The 27539-nt window shown below is 36.4% G+C and overlaps 3 protein-coding genes and 1 pseudogene across 4 annotated transcripts; all 4 read left to right on the forward strand.

Moving 5' to 3' along the window:
• Positions 1–3383: 3383 nt before the first annotated feature.
• On the forward strand, positions 3384–5955 carry LOC130723599 (ABC transporter F family member 4-like; annotated as a pseudogene).
• Positions 5956–7362: 1407 nt separating this feature from the next.
• Positions 7363–9347, forward strand: LOC130726856 (protein PHLOEM PROTEIN 2-LIKE A9-like). The gene is made up of 3 exons (XM_057578178.1): positions 7363–7500; positions 8124–8206; positions 8667–9347. The coding sequence occupies exons 1-3, from the start codon at positions 7450–7452 to the stop codon at positions 9028–9030; spliced, it is 498 nt and encodes a 165-aa protein (XP_057434161.1). The 5' UTR covers positions 7363–7449; the 3' UTR covers positions 9031–9347.
• A 5987-nt stretch (positions 9348–15334) lies between these two features.
• On the forward strand, positions 15335–19795 carry LOC130722316 (serine/threonine-protein kinase SAPK7-like). 2 transcript variants are annotated; one of them, XM_057573004.1, is made up of 10 exons: positions 15335–15567; positions 16879–17039; positions 17132–17206; positions 17298–17399; positions 18097–18150; positions 18239–18322; positions 18432–18524; positions 18671–18775; positions 18861–18959; positions 19318–19795. In XM_057573004.1, exons 2-10 carry the CDS (start codon positions 16920–16922, stop codon positions 19627–19629), a joined length of 1044 nt encoding a protein of 347 aa, XP_057428987.1. In that variant the 5' UTR covers positions 15335–15567; positions 16879–16919; the 3' UTR covers positions 19630–19795. The 2 variants fall into 2 exon arrangements, with proteins under 2 accessions (XP_057428987.1, XP_057428986.1); XM_057573003.1 differs by having other exon boundaries at positions 16882–17039.
• Positions 19796–21680: 1885 nt separating this feature from the next.
• On the forward strand, positions 21681–27457 carry LOC130722315 (phosphoinositide phospholipase C 6-like). The gene is made up of 9 exons (XM_057573002.1): positions 21681–22158; positions 23761–23957; positions 24081–24216; positions 24313–24537; positions 24789–24946; positions 25051–25168; positions 26085–26237; positions 26313–26399; positions 26897–27457. Exons 1-9 carry the CDS (start codon positions 21841–21843, stop codon positions 27188–27190), a joined length of 1686 nt encoding a protein of 561 aa, XP_057428985.1. The 5' UTR covers positions 21681–21840; the 3' UTR covers positions 27191–27457.
• The last annotated feature ends 82 nt before the right edge of the window (positions 27458–27539 follow it).

Genomic DNA, 27539 nt, shown 5'->3' on the forward strand with positions numbered 1-27539 from the left:
GCTTTTTGCATCGAATCACGTGAAGTCTGTAACATGCGTGACATAATGGGGGAGACATGGGGACAAAGGCTGACTTCGCATTCACCGAGGCGAATTCGCGAATCAAGGTGCAACCGTAATTCAAGTCAGGTGAGGCGAATTCCATGTCTTGTCTGATGTAGCATTGACTGCCACCATGATTACGCTTTGACTTTTGCTTCCCATTTGTCCTATTGGAATTCGCCTGAAATGAGTTGAATCCCACAGTTTCCTGACCACCTAGGAAATGCATATATTTCCTACAAGATTTTTATCTGATTCAACTGTCACCTCAATGAATTCGCTTCAGGGTGACACATATTCATAAAGGAATTCGCGTGAGGTGATGCAAATCCACCCCACCAGTCACGTCAGCGTAAAACTATCCAAAAACACTCAATTACGGTAAATACATGTGTGATTTTTATTTCTCCATCTCAAAACTCTAATTTCTAATCGAAAATTTGTATTTTCTTTACTTTGGTCGGCCGGTGGGTCAACATCTTGCATGCTGGATAGCGTTTGAAACGGGGCGCTGGCAGCTACGCTATAAGGAAATAACGTTGTGCCCTCACTAACACCAATTTGTTTTGACATAGTGGTAAGCGCGTAATCCAAAAAGTGGTACCAGAGCAGGTCTCGTGTTCGAATCTCACATAAGGCATGTTGTGCAGCTGGGTTGGCTGACAGGTGTTGGGGGGATTGTAGGGCCGGCATCCTGCCTGCTGGATAGCGTCCAAAACGGGGCGCTGACTGCTACGCTATAAGGAAATCACGTTGCGCCCTCACTAACACCAATTGGTTTTGGCGTAGTGGTAAGCGCGTGATCCAAAATATTCTATGTGTCCCTGAAACTTTTGATACTGGTGATGAAGGAGACCAAAATTATCCAATTGTGGGCGGTAAAAGAAGGCGAACATCAATTTATTGAGAATATTTCTAGGAGAAAGTGATATCCAATAAAGTGTTTGTATATTTGGTGGAGCAAGACTTTTGGGAGAGGCAAAGAAAGGAACAAGTCACTTGAAAAAACACTATGAGAGTTGCAGAAAAAGGCCTAATTAAAATAAAATTTCATCATTTGTCAAAGGTGAGAAAAAAGGGAGTGAAACAATGTTGGCCAGGTCTTATGTATTTGACCAAGAAACAACAAGACATTCCATTTGCTAAGATGATAGTTTCACATGAGTACCCATTAGTTGTGGTTGATCACATATTCTTCAAAGAGTTATCATTCAGAGACAAAAAGTTCGATACATATGATATAACGTGTCGTTTTAGTTATTTTTTAAAGTGATATATACATGAGTACAGTAATCTAGTCAATAAAGAGCTGACAAAACTCAATCATTACAATAAAAATCTCTTAAACACTAGAACAAACGCCACACTAAAGCCCCTAACGTTTACCCCACTAGAAATAACTTTGTCCAAGTCGAAAAACAGCGATATAATCTCCAAAAACATGATCTATCAAAAAGCACGACACCTTTCGAACAGAGACCCAACTATCCGAGCAAACCAACAACCCCATACAACCAAAATTCCAAAAGCGTCGTACCAAGAAAAAAAGGAAGACAAAAGCAAAAAAAACAAAACCACAGCAAGCCAACGGTGACGACGTCACCGGAGCCTCCACACCACCTTCAGGAAAAAAACTACCACGCAACCAGAACGTTCTCCATGACTTAACAGCACAAAGAGCAGACATTCAAAACGCCATCAGAGCAAAAAGGGAAGCACCTCTCCACCACCTGTAGATTGAGAACGAAGAAACTGGAGAAGGAGAGACCAAAAGAGCGCGAGGGCCACCCTTTGGCTCCTAAACAACCGAGACATCACAGCGACCTACTGGATAAGGACCTAGCCCCAGAGATAGACCTGGCTTCAAAAAGTCCCTAACTCAAACACTGGCAACCACCTTGTCGCCACCATGCCACCACTGCATCCCATGCTTGATCCACCATGATTCAGCTGCAAGAAGGTGTCAAACCCAAAGGAGAGCAACTCGACAGTGAAAAACAACATCCTAGGAGCAATGGCACCGTGACGAAAGAGGAAGAAGAAGGGAGGTCGTCGAATTTGGAAATAGGTAGGTAAAGGAAGGGACGAATTCTCTAGATCTCAAAAATAGGTTGAGGTACAAGTCGAGAAAAGAGGAAAGTAGTAGGAAGGAAGGGAGAAAAAAGGAGAGCCAAGGAGGAGGAAGTTGTCGCCGCGCAAAGGGTGTCGTTTCAGTTATATTGAAAAATGTTATATATTTAATAATAATAATATGTTTTTAATGTTTACTTAATTACTAAGAATTCATAAATAAAATATAAAAGTGATATATTTTCTTAAACGACAGCGTTTGATGAATTTGGATCCTCTCCAGCAAAGCAAATTTTGAAGCGTTAGATGCATGTGATCAGATGGTTTAGAAAATTAACTAGAATAAAACACTTAAAAACTAATTAGACATTTAATTACAGCCCTTTGATACATGGAAAAAATAAGACCCAATTGACATTTCCTTCTCCCCGGTGTCGTGCTCCTTCCTATTTCTCCATGAATCCTCCTCATCTTTTCACTTTTGTTCTTGCGCGCTCATCAATGTCCAATCCAAGAGGGGAGAGCAATACTAACCAAACCAATCTGTATTTCAATTCAATTTTCCAAAACTAACCAATTCCAATTGCATTCTTAAATTTATTGTTCTTTAGTAAAGGGTGCGGAAGGTAGGTCGGGACACCGAATCGAATCCAGCAGCGGAGGCGGAAGGTGAGGGATAATCAATGGAGGATCTCTGGCAGTGGAAGGCACAGGTTTTCCTTTTATTTTTCCACCATTAGATTAGATTAGATTAGATATTAGATGTATCAAAGGGTTGTAATTAAATGTCTAAGTGTTTGTTTATTTATTGTAGTTAATTTTCTAAACCATCAGATGCATCTAACGGTCCATGTACCAGCTGAAGGGGCTGGACTGGACAATATTATTTGCGTTTCACCGAGACCGAGGTAGGTAGGGTATTTTATTTTATTTAACCACCCCTTTGCCCTTTCCCCGACATCTATTCGAACCTGAACTGAACAGAGATCGCCTCCGTCTCCAAGCTCCGACCAACGTGAGTTGTTGTCTCTATTTCACCTTGTAATTTATGTTGATTTCTCTGTTTGGTGCATATCTCAATCACTGTATCACTTACACTAGGTTTAGTTTTGAAAATTTGGGGGAAGCTTCATGTGCACGCACAGCCCTATTAATCAATTTTTGGATAGCTTCTAGGTTTTAGAATTGATTCTGAGGAAAGAAAAGTTGATCAAAACATTTTAACTTCTAGCTTGTGTTAATATGGTTTTCGATTGTTTCAGATTTCTTCGATGGGAAAGAAAAAGACGGACGATGCAGGCCAGTCTACAAAGGCTAAGGCAAGTAGCAAAGATGCTCCTAAGAAGGAAAAGTTTTCTGTCTCTGCCATGTTGGCCAGTATGGATGAAAAGCCTGATAAAGCCAAAAAAGTTGCTTCTTCCTTCAATAAGCCCAAGCCAAAACTGAAAGCTTCTACTTACACTGATGGTATTGATCTTCCTCCCTCTGATGATGAAGATGACGATCTATCTGAAGACGACTCCAAACAGTCCAGACCTGATTTCAAGCCACTTGAAGTATCTGTTACAGACAAAGAGTTGAAAAAACGTGAGAAGAAAGATATTTTAGCCGCCCATGCTGTTGAGCAGGCAAAGAAGGAAGCTCTTAGGGATGATCATGATGCTTTTACTGTTGTCATCGGAAGCCGGGCTTCAGTGCTTGATGGAGAAGATGATGCTGATGCTAATGTTAAAGATATAACGGTGGAAAATTTTTCTGTGTCTGCTCGAGGTAAGGAACTTCTGAAAAATACATCGGTGAAGATATCTCATGGGAAGCGATATGGTTTGGTTGGGCCCAATGGAATGGGCAAGTCCACACTATTGAAGCTTCTTGCTTGGAGGAAGATACCAGTACCTAAAAATATCGATGTCCTTCTGGTTGAGCAGGAGATAGTTGGGGATGATAAAACAACACTTGAAGCTGTTGTTTCAGCTAATGTTGAACTTGTTAATGTTCGACAAGAAGTTGCTGCTCTCACAAATGCAGCTTCTGTCGAGGACAGTGTAGATAAAGATAATAATTTGGAGGAAGATGAAGCAGGAGAAAAGCTAGCAGAGCTGTATGAAAAATTGCAGCTGATGGGGTCTGATGCTGCTGAATCTCAGGCATCAAAGATATTAGCTGGTTTGGGTTTTACAAAGGATATGCAGGGCCGTCCTACAAAATCCTTTAGCGGTGGCTGGAGGATGAGAATTTCTTTAGCTCGAGCACTTTTTGTGCAGCCAACTCTATTACTGCTTGATGAACCCACAAATCATCTTGACCTGAGGGCTGTTCTCTAGTTGGAAGAGTACTTGTGCCGTTGGAAAAAAACTTTGGTGGTTGTCTCTCATGATAGGGATTTCCTGAATACAGTATGCATTGAGATTATTCATCTGCATGATTTGAAGCTTCATCTCTATCGTGGAAACTTTGATGATTTTGAGAGTGGGTATGAACAGCGTCGTAAAGAGATTAATAAGAAGTATGAGATTTATGACAAGCAAATGAAAGCGGCTAAAAGGAGTGGAAACCGGGCCCAACAAGAAAAGGTGAAGGATCGAGCTAAGTTTGCAGCAGCTAAGGAAGCATCTAAAAACAAGGGTAAGGGCAAGGTCAAGGTTGATGAGGATGAGACCGCACCAGACGCACCACAGAAATGGAGGGATTACAGTGTTGAGTTCCACTTTCCTGAACCTACTGAGCTCACACCTCCACTTATGCAGCTTATTGAAGTGAGCTTCAGCTACCCAAACCGAGAGGATTTCAGACTCTCAAATGTTGATGTTGGTATTGATATGGGGACTCGTGTTGCCATTGTTGGGCCTAATGGAGCTGGAAAATCTACACTGCTAAATCTTCTGGCTGGCGATTTGGTTCCATCTGAAGGTGAAGTTCGAAGGAGTCAGAAGTTAAGGATAGGAAGATATTCCCAACACTTTGTGGACCTTCTAACAATGGATGAAACTCCTGTGCAGTACCTTCTTCGTCTCCACCCAGACCAGGAGGGACTTAGCAAGCAAGAGGTTGTTCGTGCAAAGCTTGGTAAGTTTGGGCTGCCTAGTCATAACCATCTTACCCCTATTGTGAAACTATCAGGAGGGCAAAAAGCTCGGGTTGTCTTCACGTCGATATCCATGTCAAAACCTCACATTTTATTGTTAGATGAACCGACAAATCATCTGGATATGCAAAGTATTGATGCATTGGTTGATGCATTGGATGAATTCACTGGAGGAGTTGTTCTTGTTAGTCATGATTCAAGATTGATATCACGTGTCTGTGGTGATGAAGAAAGGAGTCAAATATGGATTGTTGAGGATGGCACTGTCAGAAATTTCCCTGGAACATTTGAGGATTACAAGGATGATTTGCTGAAAGAGATTAAAGCTGAAGTTGATGATTAAGCCTCCTTTGATGAAAACAATTCATTTATGGCGATTGGTGACAATTTCCCAACATATATCTCTATCTATGCACTTGCCTATCATGTATTTTTCTGATAAAGAGACTTCCCTCTGGCAGATACCACATTTTTGCCTCCCCTTTCCCTGTTTTTTGGTCTTCTATTTTACTACAGAGTGTAATTATAATGCGGGAAATGCTACCAATGCGTTTTGTGAGACTCAATTTCTGGTGTACCAAGATTATATGTTAGGAACGTGTGGTTCAATTGTTAAAGGTCTGAATAAACTTCTGATTATTGGAAAAATTGCTGATGCTGTTTTTATTTTGTCACATTGAATCAGATTATGTATTGATTCAAATTTTGGAAGGTCATCAATAGAGTGAGATCTATAAAATTATAGAATTACCTGTGTACTTTTTGCTATAAAGGTCTCTGAAGAAAGTTTTAGTTATGTGTGATGATGCTTTTCTGTTTGGTTGTTTGTTTTTATCACTAACGTGTTCAGGGGAATTGGAGCTATTATAATTTCGGTCAGAAGTTGAAATTAATTGTTTGCGTACCCTTTGCCATTACATCTTATGGTGTTGCATATCACTAGCTCCAAAAGTCTTACTGTAAGTATTCAAAATTTGAAATATTGAACTGTCAGATCTAGTAGAAGTTTTCTAGATGTTTTTTCTTCTTTTTCTCCCCTGTTTGAGTTCCTGGTCTCATCATTCATGTGTTGTTGGATTGTACCTCAATTTATTTTACTGAGCAAATAGATAGCAATTTATGGAGCTTCTCATATTGATTGATGCTTACAGGAGAGCTTCAACCAAACATTTTAGAATAGTCTTTCAGTATTTTGGTTACGTTAGAGATGATAGAAAAACTCAATGGTGTGAACTCATTGTATGTGAGCTTGTAGCAAATCTAATTACATATGCAGCTGCAATCATGCTTTTGTGTGTGACTTTCTCCATATGTCTCTCTTCTCTTTCATCTCACTCTTACATTTCACTATTCATCTTCCCCTCTTTCCCTCTAAGATTTCCTCTCCAACATTTCAACATGGGGCTACCCCACTTCTGTGCTCTACTTTTGTCTTCTTTTAGTTCTATATATTTAGACTTTAGTTTCCTCAAAACTGTAGGCTTCCAATATTTGTATGTATGTTTGTTTTTTCATTTGGGTTACAGAACCAGCTTGTAACCCAGCTTGTAACAAGTTCAGTTTTGTTCCAGAAACAGCCAGATTGAGTCATATACCATGCTTGTGATGACCCCAAATGGTTATATACATGAGGCTTCTGTCATGACCCCAAATGGTTTGTTGAAATGGCTCCAAGCATATTCTGCAAAGATGGGCAAGAGAAAGCCCTAAGAGCGTATAGAACAACTTTATGATAGAGATACCACGCGTTTCCACACGATTCAGGATAAGTATAACTATCAGAATAGGATAGAGAATCACTTTGTGGTAGATGCCACAAACCAAATTGGTGGCATTTGTGTAAACGCGTGCATGATGAGCATTTCTTCTGCGCTTCCTCTTAATGCAATGCCTTCAGCAGAGAATCTAAATTCGTTGAAGCATATTATCATGCATTGACTGCAGAGAATTTGAATTCGTTGAAGCATATATTCATGCGTCGTCGGTTAAGAATGGAACTTCTTTTGAAAAGCTTAAGCAATTTTCTAGATTCCATTGGCTAATTAGTGTTCTAGTTGTTCTATTATTCTTTCCTTTTCTCTCATCAAAGACAACTTCATATTCTTCTTCTCTTATCTAGAATATATTATTCCTTTTCTTTTCCTCGTGACACAGTATATAAAAGGCTCATTACGCACACATAAAGAAAGAAAAACTAGAGAAGAAAGAAAGGAACAGAGAAATATATAAACGATTTTTGCAGATTTCTGAGAATGCCTTTCAAGAAGCCACATCACACCTCAGATCCTAGTTGTATTAAACCGGTAAGTGCTTTTTTGCTTGCACGTTTACTATAAAGAATTGAATACCATCTCTCAAAAAATTACTATAATGTAATTGCTTATATTTCAAGCGATTTTGGATGATAAGTTGTTTCATGACTTTATCACTATTTTTCAAGCATGCTATACTTGTTATTCGTCTTTTTATTTTAGACATATACAATCATATTTTCTGCAAAATATAAATTTATCAATTTTTATGAATAAAAATAACGTCATAAGCTAGAAGGATGTTTGATATATATACCTATATGTCATAGTTTTGCAACTGAAAATTAGTTTCTCAAAAAATGAGTTGGAAAGAAGCATAGTTTTTGGGGACAGTTAGTTGCAAGAGACAACTATCCAGAAAGAATTGATAATTACATGCATCAATTCAGTTTTTGAGAAACGCTTAAAGCTGCAAAACTCATGTCAAAATAGTACATCCATATAAAGTAGGGGATTTACATTCATCTGATCTGATCATCTGAGAGATCACCAGCATAACAATTTTACTTAAATGTAATCAATATAGTAGGAGATGCTTTCTAGTTTTATCAAATTTTTTTAAAGTATTGAAGTATGTTGTAATTTGTGTTATATAATGACAATAATGAGTGTAGGATGACAATGGTGGCTATATAATAGAACCAAGAGGACTCAACATTGTTTGGGGAAATGATGATCGCTACTGGAAAGTAACAAAGTGAGTCAATATGATTTTTTTTCATGAATATATTAGATTCTCATAAGGTGTATAATTTTTACACTGACAATAATAATGTTTCACTATTTTAATTATATTATAATTTAATTAGAATAAAAAGATAAAAAATTAATATCAATGATGATATTTAATTTAAGAATAGAAAAAAATTCCCAAATAACATATCATTTTACATACTACTTAGGTTTTTACTTTTGACAATGCAAAATAATTACTTGTAACCAAATAGGTATTTACAAACAGAGTCCTACATTTTGGGTTGAACTATTGCTCAATTTTTACTTTAGTGTTGTTCCTATTTTTCTTTTTTCTACATTTCTTCCTCATTATTGTTGAAATCCCAATGCAACCATCAATATTCATCTCAATTACAAATCAACTTTGATTGCCATTACAATTGTATGCATTACATGTTTCTTCTGTGTTCAAATGATTTCAGCCAAGGTCCTGCGGAGCTTATACAAGTTTCATGGCTGGAGGTTACTGGTCTAGTAAATGTCCAAAAGAACAAGACATACAGTGTTACATTTGATGTTAAAGTTAAGGAAGATGGATATGGTTGGAAAGGCACTGATGTACTAGTGATGGCAAAACTTGGAAAAAATGGAAAATATTTGTACGAAGCAGCAAATCTAACTCCAGGTGAGAAGTTGACTGTTCCACCAAGACCAGGAGGGCTTGAGATTAAGGTGGATTCAAACACAACAGAAACCCAACTTCATTTTGGATTGTATGAAGTATGGAGTGGGAAATGGAAGGGAGGGTTGGAAATTATCAAAGCAAGGGTCATAGCTATGCCCTGAATTTATATAATAGTAGTGATTGGCTCATTTCCTTTATGTATGGTTATGATTTGCACTGGTAGAGATGATTACAAGCATAGTGAGAATACAGCATGCTCTGGCCACGCTGAAACAATGTGGGCATGGAATAATATAGAAATAAAAAAGTTTGGTGATATTTGCATAAGAGCATTTATAATAAATTTATGGATGATTCAATACTATATAGTTTGTTTGATAAATGTTAGTGCTCTTCAAAAGAGTGAACCAGGTCGGTCAGTCACCTTGTTGAGTCCCCTGTAACCCTCTGTATCAATGCCTTTATCTAGATTGCTTGCCTTTCTTGTATGCACTAGGTATCATTGACACTGGCAATAATGATCATAAGCCGAATCCAAGTATGGATATAGACTGTTCTGATCCATCCCAAATTGGATGGCAATACAAAATAGGGGTGCTGCGTTACATGCCCATACTCATAAACTCAGAGACCCTCAAATGATCTAACTCATCATCTAAAGTATGATTGTCAAATAAATCTAACTGTGGTTAAACTTCCTAATAATATCAAGTAGCTCAATCCTAATTCAAAGGCATAATTGAAATAACATCATTTTCCTAATCCAAAAGCATAATATCACACATAAGAGCATCTTTAAGGCTAAGGCTAAGGCTAGTAAAAAGAATTTTTTATCACTACACAACCACATGTAATATTCATCTTCAATGAGATTGCTTAGAGTATTTCTTATTTAGCTTAATTCCAGTTTGGGTCCCTGATGTTTCACAAATGTGCGGTCTGCACCCCCTATGTTTAAAACGTGCGGTCAAGGTCCCTCATCTATCTAAAATGTGATAACGATGTCCTTCCGTTAACTTCAGCTAGGTTCCGTCTGTTGACCAAACGGAGATGCTGACGTGTCACTTATTTAATTGGTGACGGAAATAATTTGTCACAAAATCCTTCAGCACTTACATCTCTCCCTCTCACTCTCGTGTTTTTCTTCTCTCCCTCACAATCTCACATTCATCTTCATCCATCTTTTCTTCCTCAGATCTAACATCAGCAAGATGAAAATGGTTGAAATATCATTTGCATATCATCACCCTTCGGCCATCATCCATGTTCCTCCATCTATTTTCAGTCATGTGCATCACAATGGTAAAAAAGTCATAAACTTAGTAAACATCAGATAACAAATTGGGTCTTAGCCAAGAAAAGAACATCTTGCATGCTTAAGCCCATCTTATCATATCTTCTACGTTTTTCTTCTGGAAGCTCTGGTAATTAAAGAATTTTGAATACCATCAACATATTCTTGGGAAACAATTATAGCTCTTCTTCTCATTGTAAGGAACCCAAAACGAAAAATGAAATAAATCACAAATCCATAAACCCATAACCCAGAAATCCCCAGAACCAAACCCAAAAATCCCCAGAATTGAAGGCAACAAAGTGAAGAAGAATAGAGATGAGTCTTCTCCATCAGTGCCACCCTCCCGAATCTGTGGCCAAAAGAGAGAAAGAGAAGTGATGCAACAAGAAGCAGGGCGAGAAAACATGAGTGACCCATCATATTTTGGAGGCTTTTAGGAAATGGGTATGTGAGGAATTGACGAATCTCTGCAGAAATTGTGTGGATATAGGTGAAACCAGATCTGGTTCTTCCTCAGGCGCAAAATATGAACCTGGATCCACAATCTTGCCCTGATTTTCCCACCGACCCACGAAGCAAAAAAATCCAGATCTAAAATTGATTCAGAAATGACCAGACCTTGTTCAATTACTCCTTGAAGACTTGCTTCTTTCTGGCGGTGAACCAGTTGTTGGAGACGACTTCTAACATGGAGGAAGGCTCCTTGGTGGCGGCGCCGGGGACTACCCCGCTGTGGAGGAGGAAGGAGTCGTCGGAGTGGGGGAAGGAGTGAGGGAGGTTGGAGCCTATTGGGAGGTGGTAGGTGATTTCCACGGTGAGGGTGAGCCTGTCCATGTTTGTTTGTGGTTTTCTGCTACTACTATAGGTTTGGTGTTTTAGGTGTTTGATGATGAAGTTTTTTTTACGTTAGATTACTCACTCAGATTCTGAATCAATTTTGAAAGGAAAAGGAAGAACAGATGCCATCAAACTGAAGTAATACTGAAGGGTTTTGTGACGGATTATTTCCATCACCAATTAGTAGCCTATATTTTATGAATTAAATAAGTGACACGTCAGCATTTCCGTTTAGTCAACTGACGGAGATGAACGGAAGGGCTTCAATCGACCGTTTTAGATAGATGAGGGACCTTGACCGCACGTTTTAAACACAGGGGGTGCAGACCGCACATTTGTGAAACATCAGGGGCCCAAACTGGAATTAAGCCTTCTTATTTTTAAAACAGTTGTTTAATTTTGGTCTCTATTGGAGAGTGCCTACATGCTGGGGCGAACCCAGGTTCAAGCAAAAAGAGCGACCATCCTTTGCACACAAATTAATACTCTACTACAGTATATGATACTAAAAAGAAAAAAAACTCCACTTCTCCCAGTCAGGAACCTACAATAATAGCTAATAAGGTTACCCCATTGTTTTTTGCACAACATAGGTTTTAACTCTGCAGTAAGACGTCACTGGTTTTGACATCGGGAACAGAAAAAGAAGCTAAAGTAACCACCATTTCTAGAAGGGTTAATAATCAATTTAGTCCATATGTTTGTAAGAGAATTTGATTTTAGTCCCTCCCTGGAAAATAGTTTGGTCTCTGTCCCTGCAATTGTAGTCAGTTTTGTTTTGAACCTTGCCGGAGGGCGGAGCTTTGGCGATGTTGTTGACTGGCATGGGAGTGCACACGTGCACATGTCATTTTTAATTAAATTATGACTTTGACCTATATAATTAATAATTAAATTAATTAAAAAAACCTTAAGCACTAAACTTAATCCTTCTTCATCTGCATCTTATTTTATCATCCACTTTCATCTCTTTGTATTCATCATCCACCATCAAAACAATCAATGTCAGAAAAGCTATATAGAACAATGTTCTTCAACAAACGACCTAACCTAGAAAATTTGAAAATCAAGATAAACCCCTCCCCCAAACCTATAAAATTTACCCACAAAATAATTTTTCCCATAACAAAAACAACCAACCCACAAGGTCAAACCCCCAAAATCCAGAAAAATCAGAACAACAACATAATAACAGCATGAACTACTCACAAAGATTTTTTTTAACTAGGATGAAAGGGAATAATGACATTAACAACCTTTTATCTCCAACTCTGCTTCTCTCTTGCAACTATATCCAACCTTTCAACTGTAACTCCCACCAACTTCATATCTTGCAGCACCACGAAGTGCCCAACTCTTAGCGACTATGCTTCCACCATCCAACTCGACTTCTACTACTGTCAAACTGATCCACCAATCATAAATCAGAACCTGAACCTCTATAACAACCCTTGGCATCGCAGCCACCGAAGCTTCTGTGTGTGTCAATCACGGCTGAGTAAGGTCAATGTCGTCCTACCAAGCTTTCGTGATCAACAAAGCTTTTACCACCATCTTCATGCTTGCATCAGTTAAGAAGAAGAAAGCATGGAACGAACCCAGATCAAGCCAGATTCAGACTAGATAACGCAACATCATGCCGAAAACCATTCACGACTGATGCTCTACCTAGGGAGGGTGGAACCTTAGCATAGCAAGAAGAAGAAGGGTTGCTCATACAGTTTGTCTTTGGACCAGTCCCGCCCCGTATAGTCTTGTGGACAGGTCTCGACCCGTAAAACGTCTCGACCTCTATTCAGGGTACCTAATGACTTTGGCGGGTCAGGACCTAATGCTAAATGACGAGACCCATACAGATGACACCTGACACGTGACTAGGATATTGGGTTTATTACTGTTAAGGCCCAACGGGTCAAGTATAAGGCTCATTGTAATAGATTTAGGTTAGGGTTCAGCCCCACTATAAAATGTTAGTCCTTATTCATAATAAATCAGGTTCTCCCTTATACTCAACAATGGCTACCATAAACCATAGATGAAGGACCTCCATGTTCATGTAAGAACAGTCTTCAAGTTCAAATTCTCACAAACAAACAACACAATCAAAGGGGGTTTCCAACCTTGTGATTGCTTTGTAAAGGAAAACAAGGAGAGTATCAATGAAGGATTGGTCAACCCCGACATCATGGAAGTGGGAGAGCTGGATTTGGAACCCCAACCCTTAGATTTCACACCCCCAATTTTCGGATTTTTGGGTTCCGAATTATTTCGGAATCTTATATTCCGAAATTAATTCATGATTTATAGTGCAAAATACATGTAACATCTCACTTTTGAGTGAAAAAATACTTCGGAAATCTTATTTCCGAAATATTTCGGAAACTTTTCGGAAACTAAGTTTCCGAAAGTGGGGTGACATTTCTAACGAGTGGGGTGCCAAATCTAGCTCTCTGGAAGTGGAAGAGTATATGTAACTGCCCTTTAAGGGTGGTGACATTGTCCAAATCATCGGTTTGTTTGCTCGGTAAGAATAATATTTTAATTATGAAGTATGGTTGATTGTAAATTAAACCTTATTTTTAAGCTATTTAGAGTGCCACCAAGACTTTTTCTAATTATCTTAAACCATGTAGGTTTTTAGTAATCCACTATAGACAAAGACTACAAAGCCCTCATTATGATAATTAATTTATGGCTTATTCTCAAATTGGTTCCTGTCTTTGTGTCGCCGTCTGAACTAGGTCCCTGACCGGAAAAATTTGTGGATTAAATCTCTATCTTTTAAAAACGTATTGAGTCGGTCCTCATCGGAGCCCGAAGCTCCGGCGAGTGATGATTTGACCTGCTGACTGTATTAATGATGCTTATGTGGGTTTTAGAAAAAAAATTAAATAACACATCAATTTTTTTTAATTTAATTAACAAAAATAAAACCAATTAACAAAACTAAACATAATTAAATTAACAAAATTAAATTCCCTCAAATTAACCTCAATGCTAGTTTTGAATCTGTCATGTTTAAGATCCTACAAATTCCCAAAATCACAAGAATCTCCATTACAGGAAAAAAAAACTGGAACTATAAGAACTTAATATACAAGTAAAAATTGAAGGTTTGGTGCCCACTACTGATTTCCTTGTACATAAATTTTGAATATGAAACATCACTTTACATCATTATCCAAAATTTACAGCCAAGGCAAAACCAACTTTATCCAACATGAACTGAAGTAGATTTCCATGTCGTAAATTTCCAGATTGTAAATATCCAACTTTATCGAACATGAACCAAAATTTCCAGATCGTAAACATCTCAGATAAAAAACAAAGAACACAGTCATTTGATTGAACCCAGAAATCATCACATCATCTCGTCCTCCTTCATCTGCTTCTTCTTCATCATCAAAGGACCCATGAAAACCCCACCACCACCTGCAACCGCAACCCCCACCTGCAACCTGAACCCCACCCCCAACCAAAACCCCAACCCCCATCTGCAACCAGATCAGTGAATCAAAATTACGAGACAACTGAGAGGGAGATCGAAGGGCAGAGAAAGAGGATGGTGATTAAGAGGGCTCGATGGTGATGGAGGTGTGAATGGAGGTCTCGATTCGTATGAATCTGTAGAGGAACCAACGAAGCTCTCCTCCTTCCTCACCCACCACCACACATGCCCAGAAACCACCATTGGATCTCCCCCAGTGACCCATAATCTGTCTCCGTCAAACGACAACCACTCTACCTTCCCCCTTTCTCTGAATTTTCGTAGAACAGAACCACCACCCACAAATCCTAGAAAGATCCCTTCTTTCTTTCTCTTCAAGCCCAGCCAAAACCCCTTCTTTCTAGGTTGACGTTTTGGAGTTTGTTGGCGGTTGGGGTGGCGTCGTGGCGGCTAGGAAGAACATGAAGAAGATGATATGATGAAGGGGATGAAGAATGATTCAGATTTCTGAAAAAAGATTAAGGTTTTTTTATTAATATATAATTTTAAAACTAAACAATCTGATTTTGAATTAAAAAACAAAGAAAAAATCGACATCATGTTTTAATAATTGATTTTTTTTTAAATTCCACGTAGACTTTATTAATCCCGTCAGTGTGTCATTTCATCACTCGCCGGAGCTCCGGACTACGACGAGGACTGGCTCCATACGTTTTTTAAAGATAGAGATTTAATCCACAAATTTTTCCAGTCAGGAACCTAGTTCAGACGGCGACATAAAAACATGGACTAATTTGAGGATTAAGCCTTAATTTATCAAACTCATCAGTTTTATCATAATGAATCTTATCAAATCAAATTTTATTAAAGGTGGCACCGCACATAGGAAACAAAAGAATACACTCTTGGACTCAAATATTATTCCTCTCTATTCTAACACAACTAACTACAGCCTGCCATATGCTATAAAATTTCATTCTTTTAACTTTTAGGCCCCACCACACCAGGCAACTCCATAGCCACCGTGAGTGTTCGCCACCATCTCCTGCAATCTGTCTGCTACCAGCACCATACTCTTCCCTTAACTCAGCATCGATCCCCTGTAGTTTCCCCATCGTACGTGATCTTTCTTTCTCTCCTATTTGTTTTTTCAGATTAAGGTTTTACCTATATTTTGTTCTTAATTAGTCGAGCACAAGCCAGAATTTTTGTTTTTTATTTGGAAAGAATGATTAAGTGTTTTTCAATCGGCCAATTATTTCCAGGGGAGGGGATTTTTTATGCTTTGCAGGAATCAATCATATATATCTCTGCACCAATATATTCTAAGATCTTATCACTTGAGCTACTTTTTGAGATAAAGAGCAAGTTGAAACACTTTTTACAGTGAAAATAACTTAGAATTCCTGTTCTTTTTCATAGATCTTCATAAGATTAAAAAATCTCTTCGAGTTCAATTTCTAGAAAACACACTCTTTACATGATCTTTAACTTTCATCACAGTACGTAGGTCATAATTGTGAGCAATTAAAAAAAAAAACTCTTGTCGACCCTAAAAAGATGAATGGGGTACTGCCAAATCTAATCTTACTTTATTTGACCAAAGGTTTCTTGTTGAAACGCATACTAATAAAAAAAAAGTAAGAGAATAAAATATATTTTCTCCATTAGCTAGATTTGGATTATGTGGGAAAAAAAGTAAAATAATAAGATTTTTTTTTGGAACTCAATAAAATAATAAGATTTGAGATTAATGAATATATTCTCTTATAACTTGATTTGAATTCTAGCATTGATGAATGAAAAGTGTTTAGTGTGATTTGATCTTTTTTAGGAAAAAATCAATTAACAAATCTTTATTTAAAAAAATATGATTTTTTTATTTTTAACTTTTGGAAGCACAAAAAAAGTGATTTTTTAGTTGGGTATTGTATGAAGTAATATCTGCTGGGAAAAAGATTTTTTTTTTCGAAAAGATAAATTTCACCTTCTAGGAATTCATCTTGCACCTCTTACATAATATACATGTTTCTTAACTCTTACCACTTGAGCTATTATTTTGAGAGAGAGAAAAATTAATTTGAATATTGGTACACATGTAACAAATATATATATGATAATACATGATCGGAATAAGTTGATAACGACAAGATGATGTTTGTTACAATTATATCTATAGGGATAGATTTACAAACGAAAATCTAAACTAATTTATTCCTTTTGATCTAAGAAAGCAATTTTCGGAAGTAAGATGAATATTTTTTATCTATTTAATTTTCTATTTTAAACTAAAAACATCTAATTAGTTTTACCGAATATTTAGTTTCAAATTATAAATAATTTGAATTGCGTATCATATATAGTCTTCAACTCCAACCACCATATCCATTAGTTTATTCATTCATCAGTAATCTTACACTGGTCTAGTAGGGTTATTGTGAAGTTTGAAGAAGAACAAAACCAAGAACATGGAGAACTATGAGCTTGTGAAGGATATAAGTGAGGGATTTCACGGGGTGACAAGACTCATGCGGCACAAAGAAACCAAACACCTTGTTGCAGTAAAATACATGCCAAGGGGTGACAAGGTATTATTTCACTTATGTGCCCAACCTCGTAACATGCTTTTTCTATGTCTAGCCTTTTTTTATAAAACAAATTTAATTTTTTGTTTTTGCAGATTAAGGAGTATGTTGAAAGGGAAATTATGAACCATAGAAATCTCTGCCATCCGCATATTATTGGGTTCAAGGAGGTATGTATATTTGAAAATCGGGACTCAAATTATATTTAATTAAATAATTTTTAAAATCTTAAATAATTAAAAATTTGAACTTAATTTGCAGGTAGTTTTAACTCCAACACATATTGCAATAGTATTGGAGTATGCACCGGGAGGAGATCTGTTTGACCATATTTGCAATCGTGGACGAATATGTGAAGACGAAGTTTGTTCTCTTATTCTCACCCACTCTTTTATTTTAACTACAAACTCTTGTTTTTATGCATCAAACTTTCACTTTTATAACTTTCCTCTTTGTAACTAAAATTTGTCATTTGTTTGGTTTCTTTTTCAGAATTTAAGAACGGGTTTCAAAATCAATTTTCAAAATTAATTTGTTTTTTTGATAGAAGAAAGGAAAAAAACTATTTTTTTTTAAAACCTAAACTATGTTGAACAACCTATAATTTAATAACAAAAACTGAAATAGAAAACATGTCAAGGATTTTTGGTACTTTAGTTTTAAAAACAAGAACAGAAAATAAAACTGTTTTGAAGAACAACTTTTGAGAACTTGCAATATCAACTTTTTTTTAAAGAATTTGTAAATTTTTTATAAAAATGTAATCAAAGACACTCTTGCATTTCTATTTGATTGTATATACTCCAACCATGGATTGAAATACATCAGTAACTTACATGAGTGTTTTTAAATTGATATGAAACAATCTTATTACTCGAACAGATCAATGAGACATCATTTGGACAAATGATCTTGACCCTGCAATCATAATATAATAACTAATTAATTAATGCACAGTGTTATACGTTTCCGTTTTAATTTTTTTTAGCAACAATTTCATAAACAAAATGCTTAACTGTAATTTGTTTCTCATTCTTGTTATGAACTATAAATATTTCAGGCTCGATATTTCTTCCAACAGATCATTTCAGGAGTTAGCTATTGTCACTACAAGGTAATTGGAAATATTTTTCTGAGAATGGATTACTTGTCTCAGTGTACAATATTAACCGAAATCTAATTTTTTGCCTTATCTTTTGCAGGAAATATGTCATCGAGACCTTAAACTGGAGAACATTTTAGTGGATGGCATAAAGCTTAAAATTTGTGATTTTGGTCATTCTAAGGTTCGATTTGGCTAATTTGTTGAATGCCTTTAAATAAGTAACTAAAAATGTGTAAATTAAAATTTTGATAACTTTATTTCTTATAAGCTTCTTTAATTTATATTTCTAGTCATATCTACTCCATTCAAGGCCTAAATCAATGATTGGAACTCCAAAGTACATTGCACCTGAGGTTTTCTCTGGCAAAGAATATGATGGAAAGGTAATTATATAGTTTCTAAAACTTTCAGAGGTTCAAGTGGTGGGTGACTAAATCTATGTTAAGAGTTAAATAGTAAAGAATGTGTAAGTGAGTTTTCTCTGTTAATTTTCTTGGTTAATTAATCATTCTGTTTTATGCTTATTCAGCTAGCAGATGTATGGTCCTGTGGAGTGATACTTTATGTAATGCTGGTGGGAGCATTTCCATTTGATGACGAAGAGAATAATCATAATTTCAAGAAAATTATGAATGTAATTTGCTTTTAATTTCTTCTTTACCATCTTAAAAATTCTCAATTGGTGTCTGCTCCTCCTAACTGCCTACTATTTTATGCAGCGAATTCTGGCTGTTCAATACAAGATCCCCAACTATGTTCACATATCTCAAGACTGTAAAGATCTAATATCTCGCATTTTTGTGGCAAATCCGGCAAAGGTATGTACATGTCGATCCCTAGTTCTAAATTGTGCTTGCGGTTGCAATTGCATCATGATTTGAGAAATTACAAACAAATGCAGTTGATACGGCTGCAATTGTAGGCATAATCTGATTCATGGTTTAAAATTGCAGTGGTTGTGCCTTTCGCTGCATTGCGGGAATTCCAAAACCCGTTAAGTTGCAGCCGCCATTGTGGTTGTAGACTGTTATTTACAACCCTCTAATTGCGTTGGCTTGAAAAGAAATTTCTTTCAAATCATGTGTCTAGCTTATGAGCAGCATTTCATAGTTTGTGTTGATTTAATTTTTTTGCCATAAGTAGTGTATATTGAAACTATACTAAATTACATTGCAGAGAATCACCATCAAAGAAATCAAGTCTCACCCATGGTTTTTAAAGAACTTAGTTAAGGAATTGAAAGATGAGGCTCAAGCTGTCTATTACAAAAAGGAAAACTCAATCTCTTATAAACAAAGTACAAGGGACATCAGGAATATTGTTAACATGGCCAAGACTCTGCCTGCAACTTATAGGCCAACTCCAAACAATGTCAAACCATTGCCTGCAACTTCAAACAATGTCAAACCTGTGCCTGCAACTTCTGGTCCAGTTCTATTGGATTTGGGGAACCTTAGCTTGAGGTGTCGAAGAGGAAGAAGCCATTAGGGAAGAAGCAGATGATGAGATAAATGAAATCATCTATGACAAGAAAGATTAGGAGACTCAGACATCCCATTCTGTACAGATAGCTTAAATATGTCACTCTCTGTTTTTCTAAAATTTTGTCATGGCAAGTTTTCTACCTGCAAGTATAAAATACAACTATCTTAAATATATTTCTCATCTCAATAATATAGAAAATATATGGTTTGGTTAGCTCCCAAAATTTATTTTGTTTAGTTTGGTTCCTAATTTTTTATACATTGGTAAACATTTTAGTTGATGTAAGTGAATTTTTTGGCTATAAGAGGAAGACTAAAAGGACAACTAACTAATGGAAAATATCTTTGCAAAGAAACTCGACAATGGCAGGGGCGGAGGATGTAAATGGGTTTGAGTGTGTATTGGGAAACATTTATATAAATCAGTTTTTTCCCTCTTCTTTTAATTATCAATATGTTAATAAATGAAAGATAAAAAAAAATAATCATAAATCACTCAAAGTAATTTCCACCAAAGCATGGTCTAATGGACATAAAATAGCAAAATATTGTTTAAGGCAAAGAGCTGTTGTAAGCAAGGACATAGTTGTTTTTTATCTTTTCAATGTCATGTAGGATTGATTAAGGCCCTAAGCCAAACCAAATGATATTTTTTTTTTACAACAGAAATTTTATTAAATTAGAAAACCTTCGAACAATCCTCTCATGAAAATAGGGGAGCAAAAGCCAATACAAATCCAATTATCATAGGCAAACAATTAAATCTCCCCATGAAACCAAACGATATACTTATAAAAGAAAGAAATCAAACCCTAGAGAACACCACACATATGCAATACAAAACAAGCTAGTAGCTCAAATCCAAATCCACTTCAAACAAATTAAACTTAAAGATAGACAAAAGCGAAAAAAAGTTAAGCATGAGCACCGACACAGCTTTATCCGGGTCTTGAATAGTTGCTCTCAAAGCACATATGATATTATAATTTGATGTTGCTTTTACTATTTTCCAAGCTTATGGGCTCTATGCCTCTATCGAAGTTGCAAAAGTTCACGCTCCTAAATATTAAAAAAAAAACACTTATCTTACCAATTTTCTATCGAGATTTCAATTTCTCATAAGTTCTGTCTTTGTTTTTTTTATTTTTAAGGCTGCTTTGGCTTTGCACCATAGTTGTGCCTTCAAGTTGGTTGTGGATGCTCTAAGATTGTTGACATAAATTTAAATCTCAGAAATATCATCTGTTGAGAGGAACTGTCACTTCCCACATTTTATTTAAAATTGATAAAATATTCATAACTTTATATTTTTCTCACTTCTTTTTTTTTTGGTTACAATGAGGGGAAGGAAAACCCCAAGCCCTAAGACAGGCTAGCAGCAGCACTCGGTTCGGGACTAGGACCTGAATCCTTCAACAAAAGATCATGACACTCGCTAAAAGGAGAATCAAACCAATGCTTGTCATAGTGAAATTAATTTTTCCAGTAAAATTAATTTTTTGGTAACATTTGAAAAAAAAAGTTGAGTTAAATTAAAGTAATTTAACCAACAAAAAATTTGACCTTATTCCAAGTATTATACTTAGTTATTTTCTAAAATCATTTTTATTTGGGGGGGGGGGGGGAATTGGTAAATCTAGCTTTATGTATGTCCTTATTTAGATTTCTTTAAAAAAAAAAACTATATCCAACATTGGTGGATAGGATTACTGAGGTTATTCAACATTTAATCGAATGTTCAATCACTCAATAATGTGTATAGAGAATAATTTTTATGAGAAAGTTACCCACATAGAATAAATTGATTTGTTTAGTTACGTAATAAACACAGTTTAAACTTGTAAAGTGATACATTTTTTTTTATTATAATGCCTATTTATTTCGATAAAAGAGTCGTCTGGTACATCGTATTAAACATGATTGTATAAACTTATACAATATAGGTTATCCACTAAAATGTTAAAAAAACACTTTCTAGTTTTTACTATCCAAAAACAAAAATGGAAAATGATTGTTATTGTGGTGGTTGAAGACAATAACTATAAACAGAGTCACCATTGGTTCCGCTTCAACCACACACACCATCACTTTCCTTCTTCTTCTTCTTCTCTCTGCAACACATTCTCATCCATTCATTTCAATTTCAACCGCCACCATTGTTTCTCTTTTAATACCTCATTCACTGTAACAAACAAACCTCTTCATCAGTTTCGCAATGGCCACTACACACAACTACTCGGTCTTCAGCTGCTTCAACAGGAAGTTCACCGTCGCCGAACCGGGTCCACCGCCCGACGTCCAACGAGCTTTCTCCGATTTCGCCGCCGGCGAATCCTTCATGTCCGCCGATCACCTCCTCCGTTTCCTGGTCGAGCACCAGGGCGAGGTTGGTTGCGAGCCATCCGATGTCCAACGGATCCTCTCGGAATTGCCTGAACTGCATCACGAAACTGTGGATTCACGTGGACTCACCCTTCGCCAGTTCTTCCATTTCTTGTTCCTCCATGATTTCAATGGCCCCTTGAAATCCCAGGTTAATACACACACTCTCTCCCTCTTTCCTTGTTTGGATCAATTTTGATTTAACTCAGGTAGTAGTAATGATGATTGTCTAAAATTTTGTTGAACTTTGTTGATAGATTTGATAAAATTAAAAAAAAAAACTATAATGATTTTGACATTAGTTTTGTTATTTATGGTTATAATTTTAATATACATGGAGATTTTTGTGAATTATGTTTATACTTATAGACTTGGAGATAGTTTGATTCGTAGAAGCCGCACTCTTGGGGGACCTTTGGTCTTCACCATACCCGGGTCAGAATTACGAGAGCAATTTGACACGTACAAAAAAATTTTACTTATAGACTTGGATTTGGTTCTCTGAGAGAGTAACTCTATAGGCTAAAGTAATTCATCACTATAATTGATTGAGAAGGGGTGGGGTGGGGTGGGTAGCTCACATGGTTGAGCTAAGGTAATTGTAGGTGAAGGGTCAGGGTTCGAACTCTGAGGAGGGATAATCTATACTAATTTACTAACAACTAACATTTGCCTATAAAAAAAACTGTTATTGATTGAGAAATTAGCGGTTGTGGTTTATTACATTAAATGCTTTGTCTCTTCACAAGATTAATTGAAATATCTTACATTCATGGACTTGATCAACCAACTCTTGACAATGGTATTGCATTGCTGTCAAAAAGGAATAACTGGGTTCTCAGGTGCTTGCAATGGGATGCTTTCGTTGACAAATCCCATCTTGTTTTTGGTGGGTAGAATCATATTTATTGAGCAAGACCAGCATTGGCAAGTAGAGTTTGAAAGTGCAAGCGAAACTAAGATCATAGATGGGTTCTCATTCGGGTGTATGTAAAAGGACATGGAGGAGCTCTGGTATAAGGATAGTGGTTGGCTACGGTGGTAGGTTTTTCAAAGTTCTCTTGAGAGAGCTCTGATACCATAATGGATTTGATAAGAGGCAAAAAATGAGTTTGCTTTTAATTGAACTGATGATTGTACAAGAGAAGTTAGTGCAATGTGAACTGCAAAAAACTTTCATAACTCACTGATCTATCAACAACTAACTAAACTAATTAACTTACATAAATAACCCAACTTCCTTACCGTTAATTTGTCCTGTGTATTACTTCTAGTCCTCAACTAAGTGCTGGGCGGTTAGGATTAGCTTTTTGCTTATGGGAGTGTTTAAAGTTATATTTTACTTGGTTCTGGTTCATAACTAAGGAAAACGTCCTTACCCCTTATAATATACATGCGTTCAAGTAGAAGTTAGATGAGTGACCTGAAATCATTCAAGTGTTGAAGTTCATTTCAACTTATGCAAGAAGTTTTTGTTTAAAAGACTCATAATCGTTGCTAATAATTTGATTATTTTTCCCATAAAATACTTGTTGAGAAGATTATCTAAGCTATCTCTTTTTCGAGTTCAAGATTAGTGGTGTCTTGTGTGTTCATTTATTTTTTGGCAAATTTTGTAGTGCCTTATGCTTCTGCATATATATGCTGTCTTCCTTTTTAATGGAGCGTACTTTTGATGCATGTTTTCTAAATGAAAGCAAACAAGCAATGGTTTATGTCTCCTTTTAACAATACAAATGATGTCCTATTTCAGGTACATCATGATATGAATGCTCCATTATCACATTATTTTATATTTACTGGCCACAATTCCTATCTTACTGGGAATCAACTGAGTAGTGACTGCAGTGATGTGCCAATCATAGAGGCTTTGCAACGAGGTGTGCGAGTAATTGAACTAGATTTATGGCCAAATTCAACTGAAGATGACATCGATGTACTTCATGGAAGGTGCTAGCTGATCCCTGGTTCAATCTCATAACATAGGACGATTTTCCTTTTCATATCTTTTGTGAGGCACTCTCTATGAAACCTTATAAAACCACTTATGCACATTTTTCTGAATTCTTGCAGGACTCTTACCACTCCCGTCTCACTTCTTCAATGTTTGAAGTCCATAAAAGAGTATGCTTTTGTTAAATCTCATTACCCACTCATTATAACTTTTGAAGATCACCTTACTCCAGATCTTCAAGCTAAAGTTGCAGAGGTAGGTCTCCCTTTTACTTCCTACATCAAGGATTTATTTCAGGTCCTACTTTGCTAGGTGTTGAATGTGAATTTCCATCTTATTATTTATGTGTAGATGGTAACTCAAATATTTGGAGAATTGCTTTACTATCCTGAGGCAGATTCTCTGATGGAATTCCCCACACCAGAATCATTGAAAGGTAGAATTCTTATATCAACCAAACCACCAAAAGAATATCTTGAATCCAAGCAATGTGATGACAAGGACAATGAAAAGGAATTAGCTGACAAAGAATCATCTTCCCCAGACCTTACTGATGAACTAGAAACTGATGACAAGGTGAGTGTAGAGCCGGAAATTTATTTGCATATTTTCTTCCACATCGAAAAAATTTACATCATGAACGTTACTATTGCCTTTTACCTAAATCTTAACTACTTGCAAGTGGCATTTGATTTATTTTATTTGTTCTGCATGTTAATGTCATCTTTTCCGTTCTAACTGGATACCATATAAGCGCTTGATTACAATCTAGTGCCATTTGATTTATTTGATAAGCTGACAAAGAATCATCTTCCCCGGACCTGCAGTGTGCACCTGAATATAAACGCTTGATTACAATCCGTGCTGGAAAACCGAAGGGTGATGTACAGGATGAATTAAAAGTTGTTGGTCAAGTTAGGCGCTTGAGCTTGAGCGAACATGCACTTGAAAAGTGTTCCGAGTCTTACGGAGATGATATTGTTAGGTAGTTTTCTATTTGCAAAACTTGGTAGGGGTAAATGCAAAAGATCTTTAGTATTTTAATAGCTTAAAAACCTTCAAACTATAAAACATAATACCATTTTCCAGGTTTACCCAGACGAATATTCTCAGAGTGTATCCAAAGGGAACCCGCCTCGACTCCTCAAATTACAAGCCACACATAGGGTGGATGTATGGAGCTCAAATGGTTGCATTTAACATGCAGGTTTGGGACTCATCACCACGGCTGTTTTGAAAATAAATTGTTTATTTTTTTTTAATTTTAATTTTTTTTTCAGTCTTCATGCATTCTACTTAATATGTTTTGGTGCTTATTTTTTGGGGTACAAGTACAACCATTAGTTCTTTTTCCTTTTGTTTATGTGGACTTTCAAGCAGGAAACTAGTGACTCAACATTACATCGTTGGACTATGCTTTGTTGTGAAGCAATGTTGCATGCCTATTGAAACAGTATTTCAAAGTTGTGTGCGTCCATCTACATTTTTTCATTTGTTGCAAATGATCACTAGGACCAGTGACAATCACTGCTAATGCTATATTTCTTTCCTTCATCATCATGCATTTTCAATATGAAGAATATCTTAGATAGTTTATTGTTGATAAATGATAGATATATATATTTGTGTTATACCCTTGATAGCTCTCGGGGTAGACCTCTTATCACAAAGGTTTACCAGAGGAGGGGTAAAGAGAGTGTGTAAGTCAGTTAGTGGTTAGAGGGGTTAGAATAACTGTCTTCGAGTGAAGGGAAATTAAAGTTAGTATTCAAATGTATAAATAGAGGAACTGTTATTCAGTTAGTTAGTTAGTTCATTCTAGTTGTTCGTTGTTGGGAGAGAGTGAGTCTCTCGAAATACTCACCTGTATCTGTTTCTCTGATTCCTATTTGGGAATTAGGGTTCCTAATCAATAAAGTTTCCCCAATTCATTTCTCCAATCTATCAATTCTGCTTTCAAGTTATCATTTTAACTTTTTTATTTATTTCAGTTCGTACTTTGATAATTACATGATAGTGATGGAGGTTGGGCAATTCAAAAGGCAGTTATCTAAAATTCGTTCACAAAGCACTCAATCTTCATCAACGATACTGACCTTCTAATGTGTAGTTTTCTTTATTAGGGGTATGGCAAATCACTCTGGTTCATGCAAGGGATGTTTAGAGCAAATGGAGGGTGTGGTTATGTGAAAAAGCCTGACTTTCTAATTGAAAAAGGTCCACGTAATGAGGTTTTTGATCCTGAAAGAACATTGCCAGTGATGAAAACATTAACGGTGAGATACTATTTTCTAAAGGGAAATCAATTAGTTTGATGGCCTTTCTGAAATTAAGTCTCTGTCTGCATGTAGGTGAAAGTCTATATGGGAAGTGGTTGGTGCTCAGATTTCAGCCAAACACACTTCGATACGTACTCACCACCAGATTTATACGTAAAGGTGCGTTGGATAATGATGTATGGCATATCAGGAACACTAATCTTCCTGTGGCATAGTTAAACATTTGTTGGTATTTAGAGATTCTTTTCAATATGCTGCAACATTATTTACTTGGCTGATTCTTCATTGTCAAAAATCCTTTAACTGTTTTTAACTGTCCCTTTCAACTTGCATTTCATTCTATTTAAGGGATCAGCAATTTTTATATGATCACAGTATTTATGGGAACAACCAAGATACGTTAAAATAATAATAGAAAAGGCATCAAAACATGGTAAAGTTATTCTAGTATTACTTTAATATTTTGATTAGCTCTATTAAATAGATATACAAATACAATCACGCAAGAATTATTCTAAAGGGGGTTTATGTACTTTTGATCAGTCTATAGTTTGACATTGTACAAGTGTGTTGTTGATATTTGCTGGAATCTGAAAAAGATGACACAATAAAAGTTATTATACTTGTCCCATGCATTTAATCAATTCATATAACAGGTTTGTATTATTGGAGTCCCTGCTGATATAGCCAAGAAGAAAACAGAGGAAATTTCAAATAATTGGTTTCCTGTGTGGAATGAGGAGTTTGATTTCCCTTTGACTGTTCCAGAGCTGGCTCTGCTCCGTATAGATGTTCGAGAGCATGATAGCCATGGAAAAGATGAGTTAGGTGGACAGACGTGTTTGCCTGTCTCGGAGCTGAAATCAGGATTCCGATCAGTCCCTCTGTATGATGAAAAGGGCGACCCATTTAAATCTGTGAAGCTTTTAATGCGGTTTCGGTTTACATGAATTATAGAAATCTTCCATAGAAGTATCATATGATCATATCAATGGATGAATGAGACTAGATAATATATTAAGAGCCCGTTTGAATGCGAATCAAATAACACTCATTGGAGCCTTGCTTATCTAGTGTTGTTTCTAGTAGAAAAGCTCCAATAAGTGTTATTGGTCCGTTGTTCGTATCAAAGGTGCTCTGATTCTTACCACCATACTTATATCATAAGTGAACTGTCATATTAAGGAGTGAGTCTGTTTACACGGATTTTTGGTAAACAAATATCCTCTTAGTTCGACTAAAGGAAGTTTAGATTCGGGGTCCTTTTGAGAAAACGCTTTGCCAAAGTGTAGTGTGTGA

Source organism: Lotus japonicus, chromosome 6 (assembly GCF_012489685.1).
Source record: "Lotus japonicus ecotype B-129 chromosome 6, LjGifu_v1.2".
Classification (NCBI taxonomy): Eukaryota; Viridiplantae; Streptophyta; class Magnoliopsida; order Fabales; family Fabaceae; genus Lotus; species Lotus japonicus.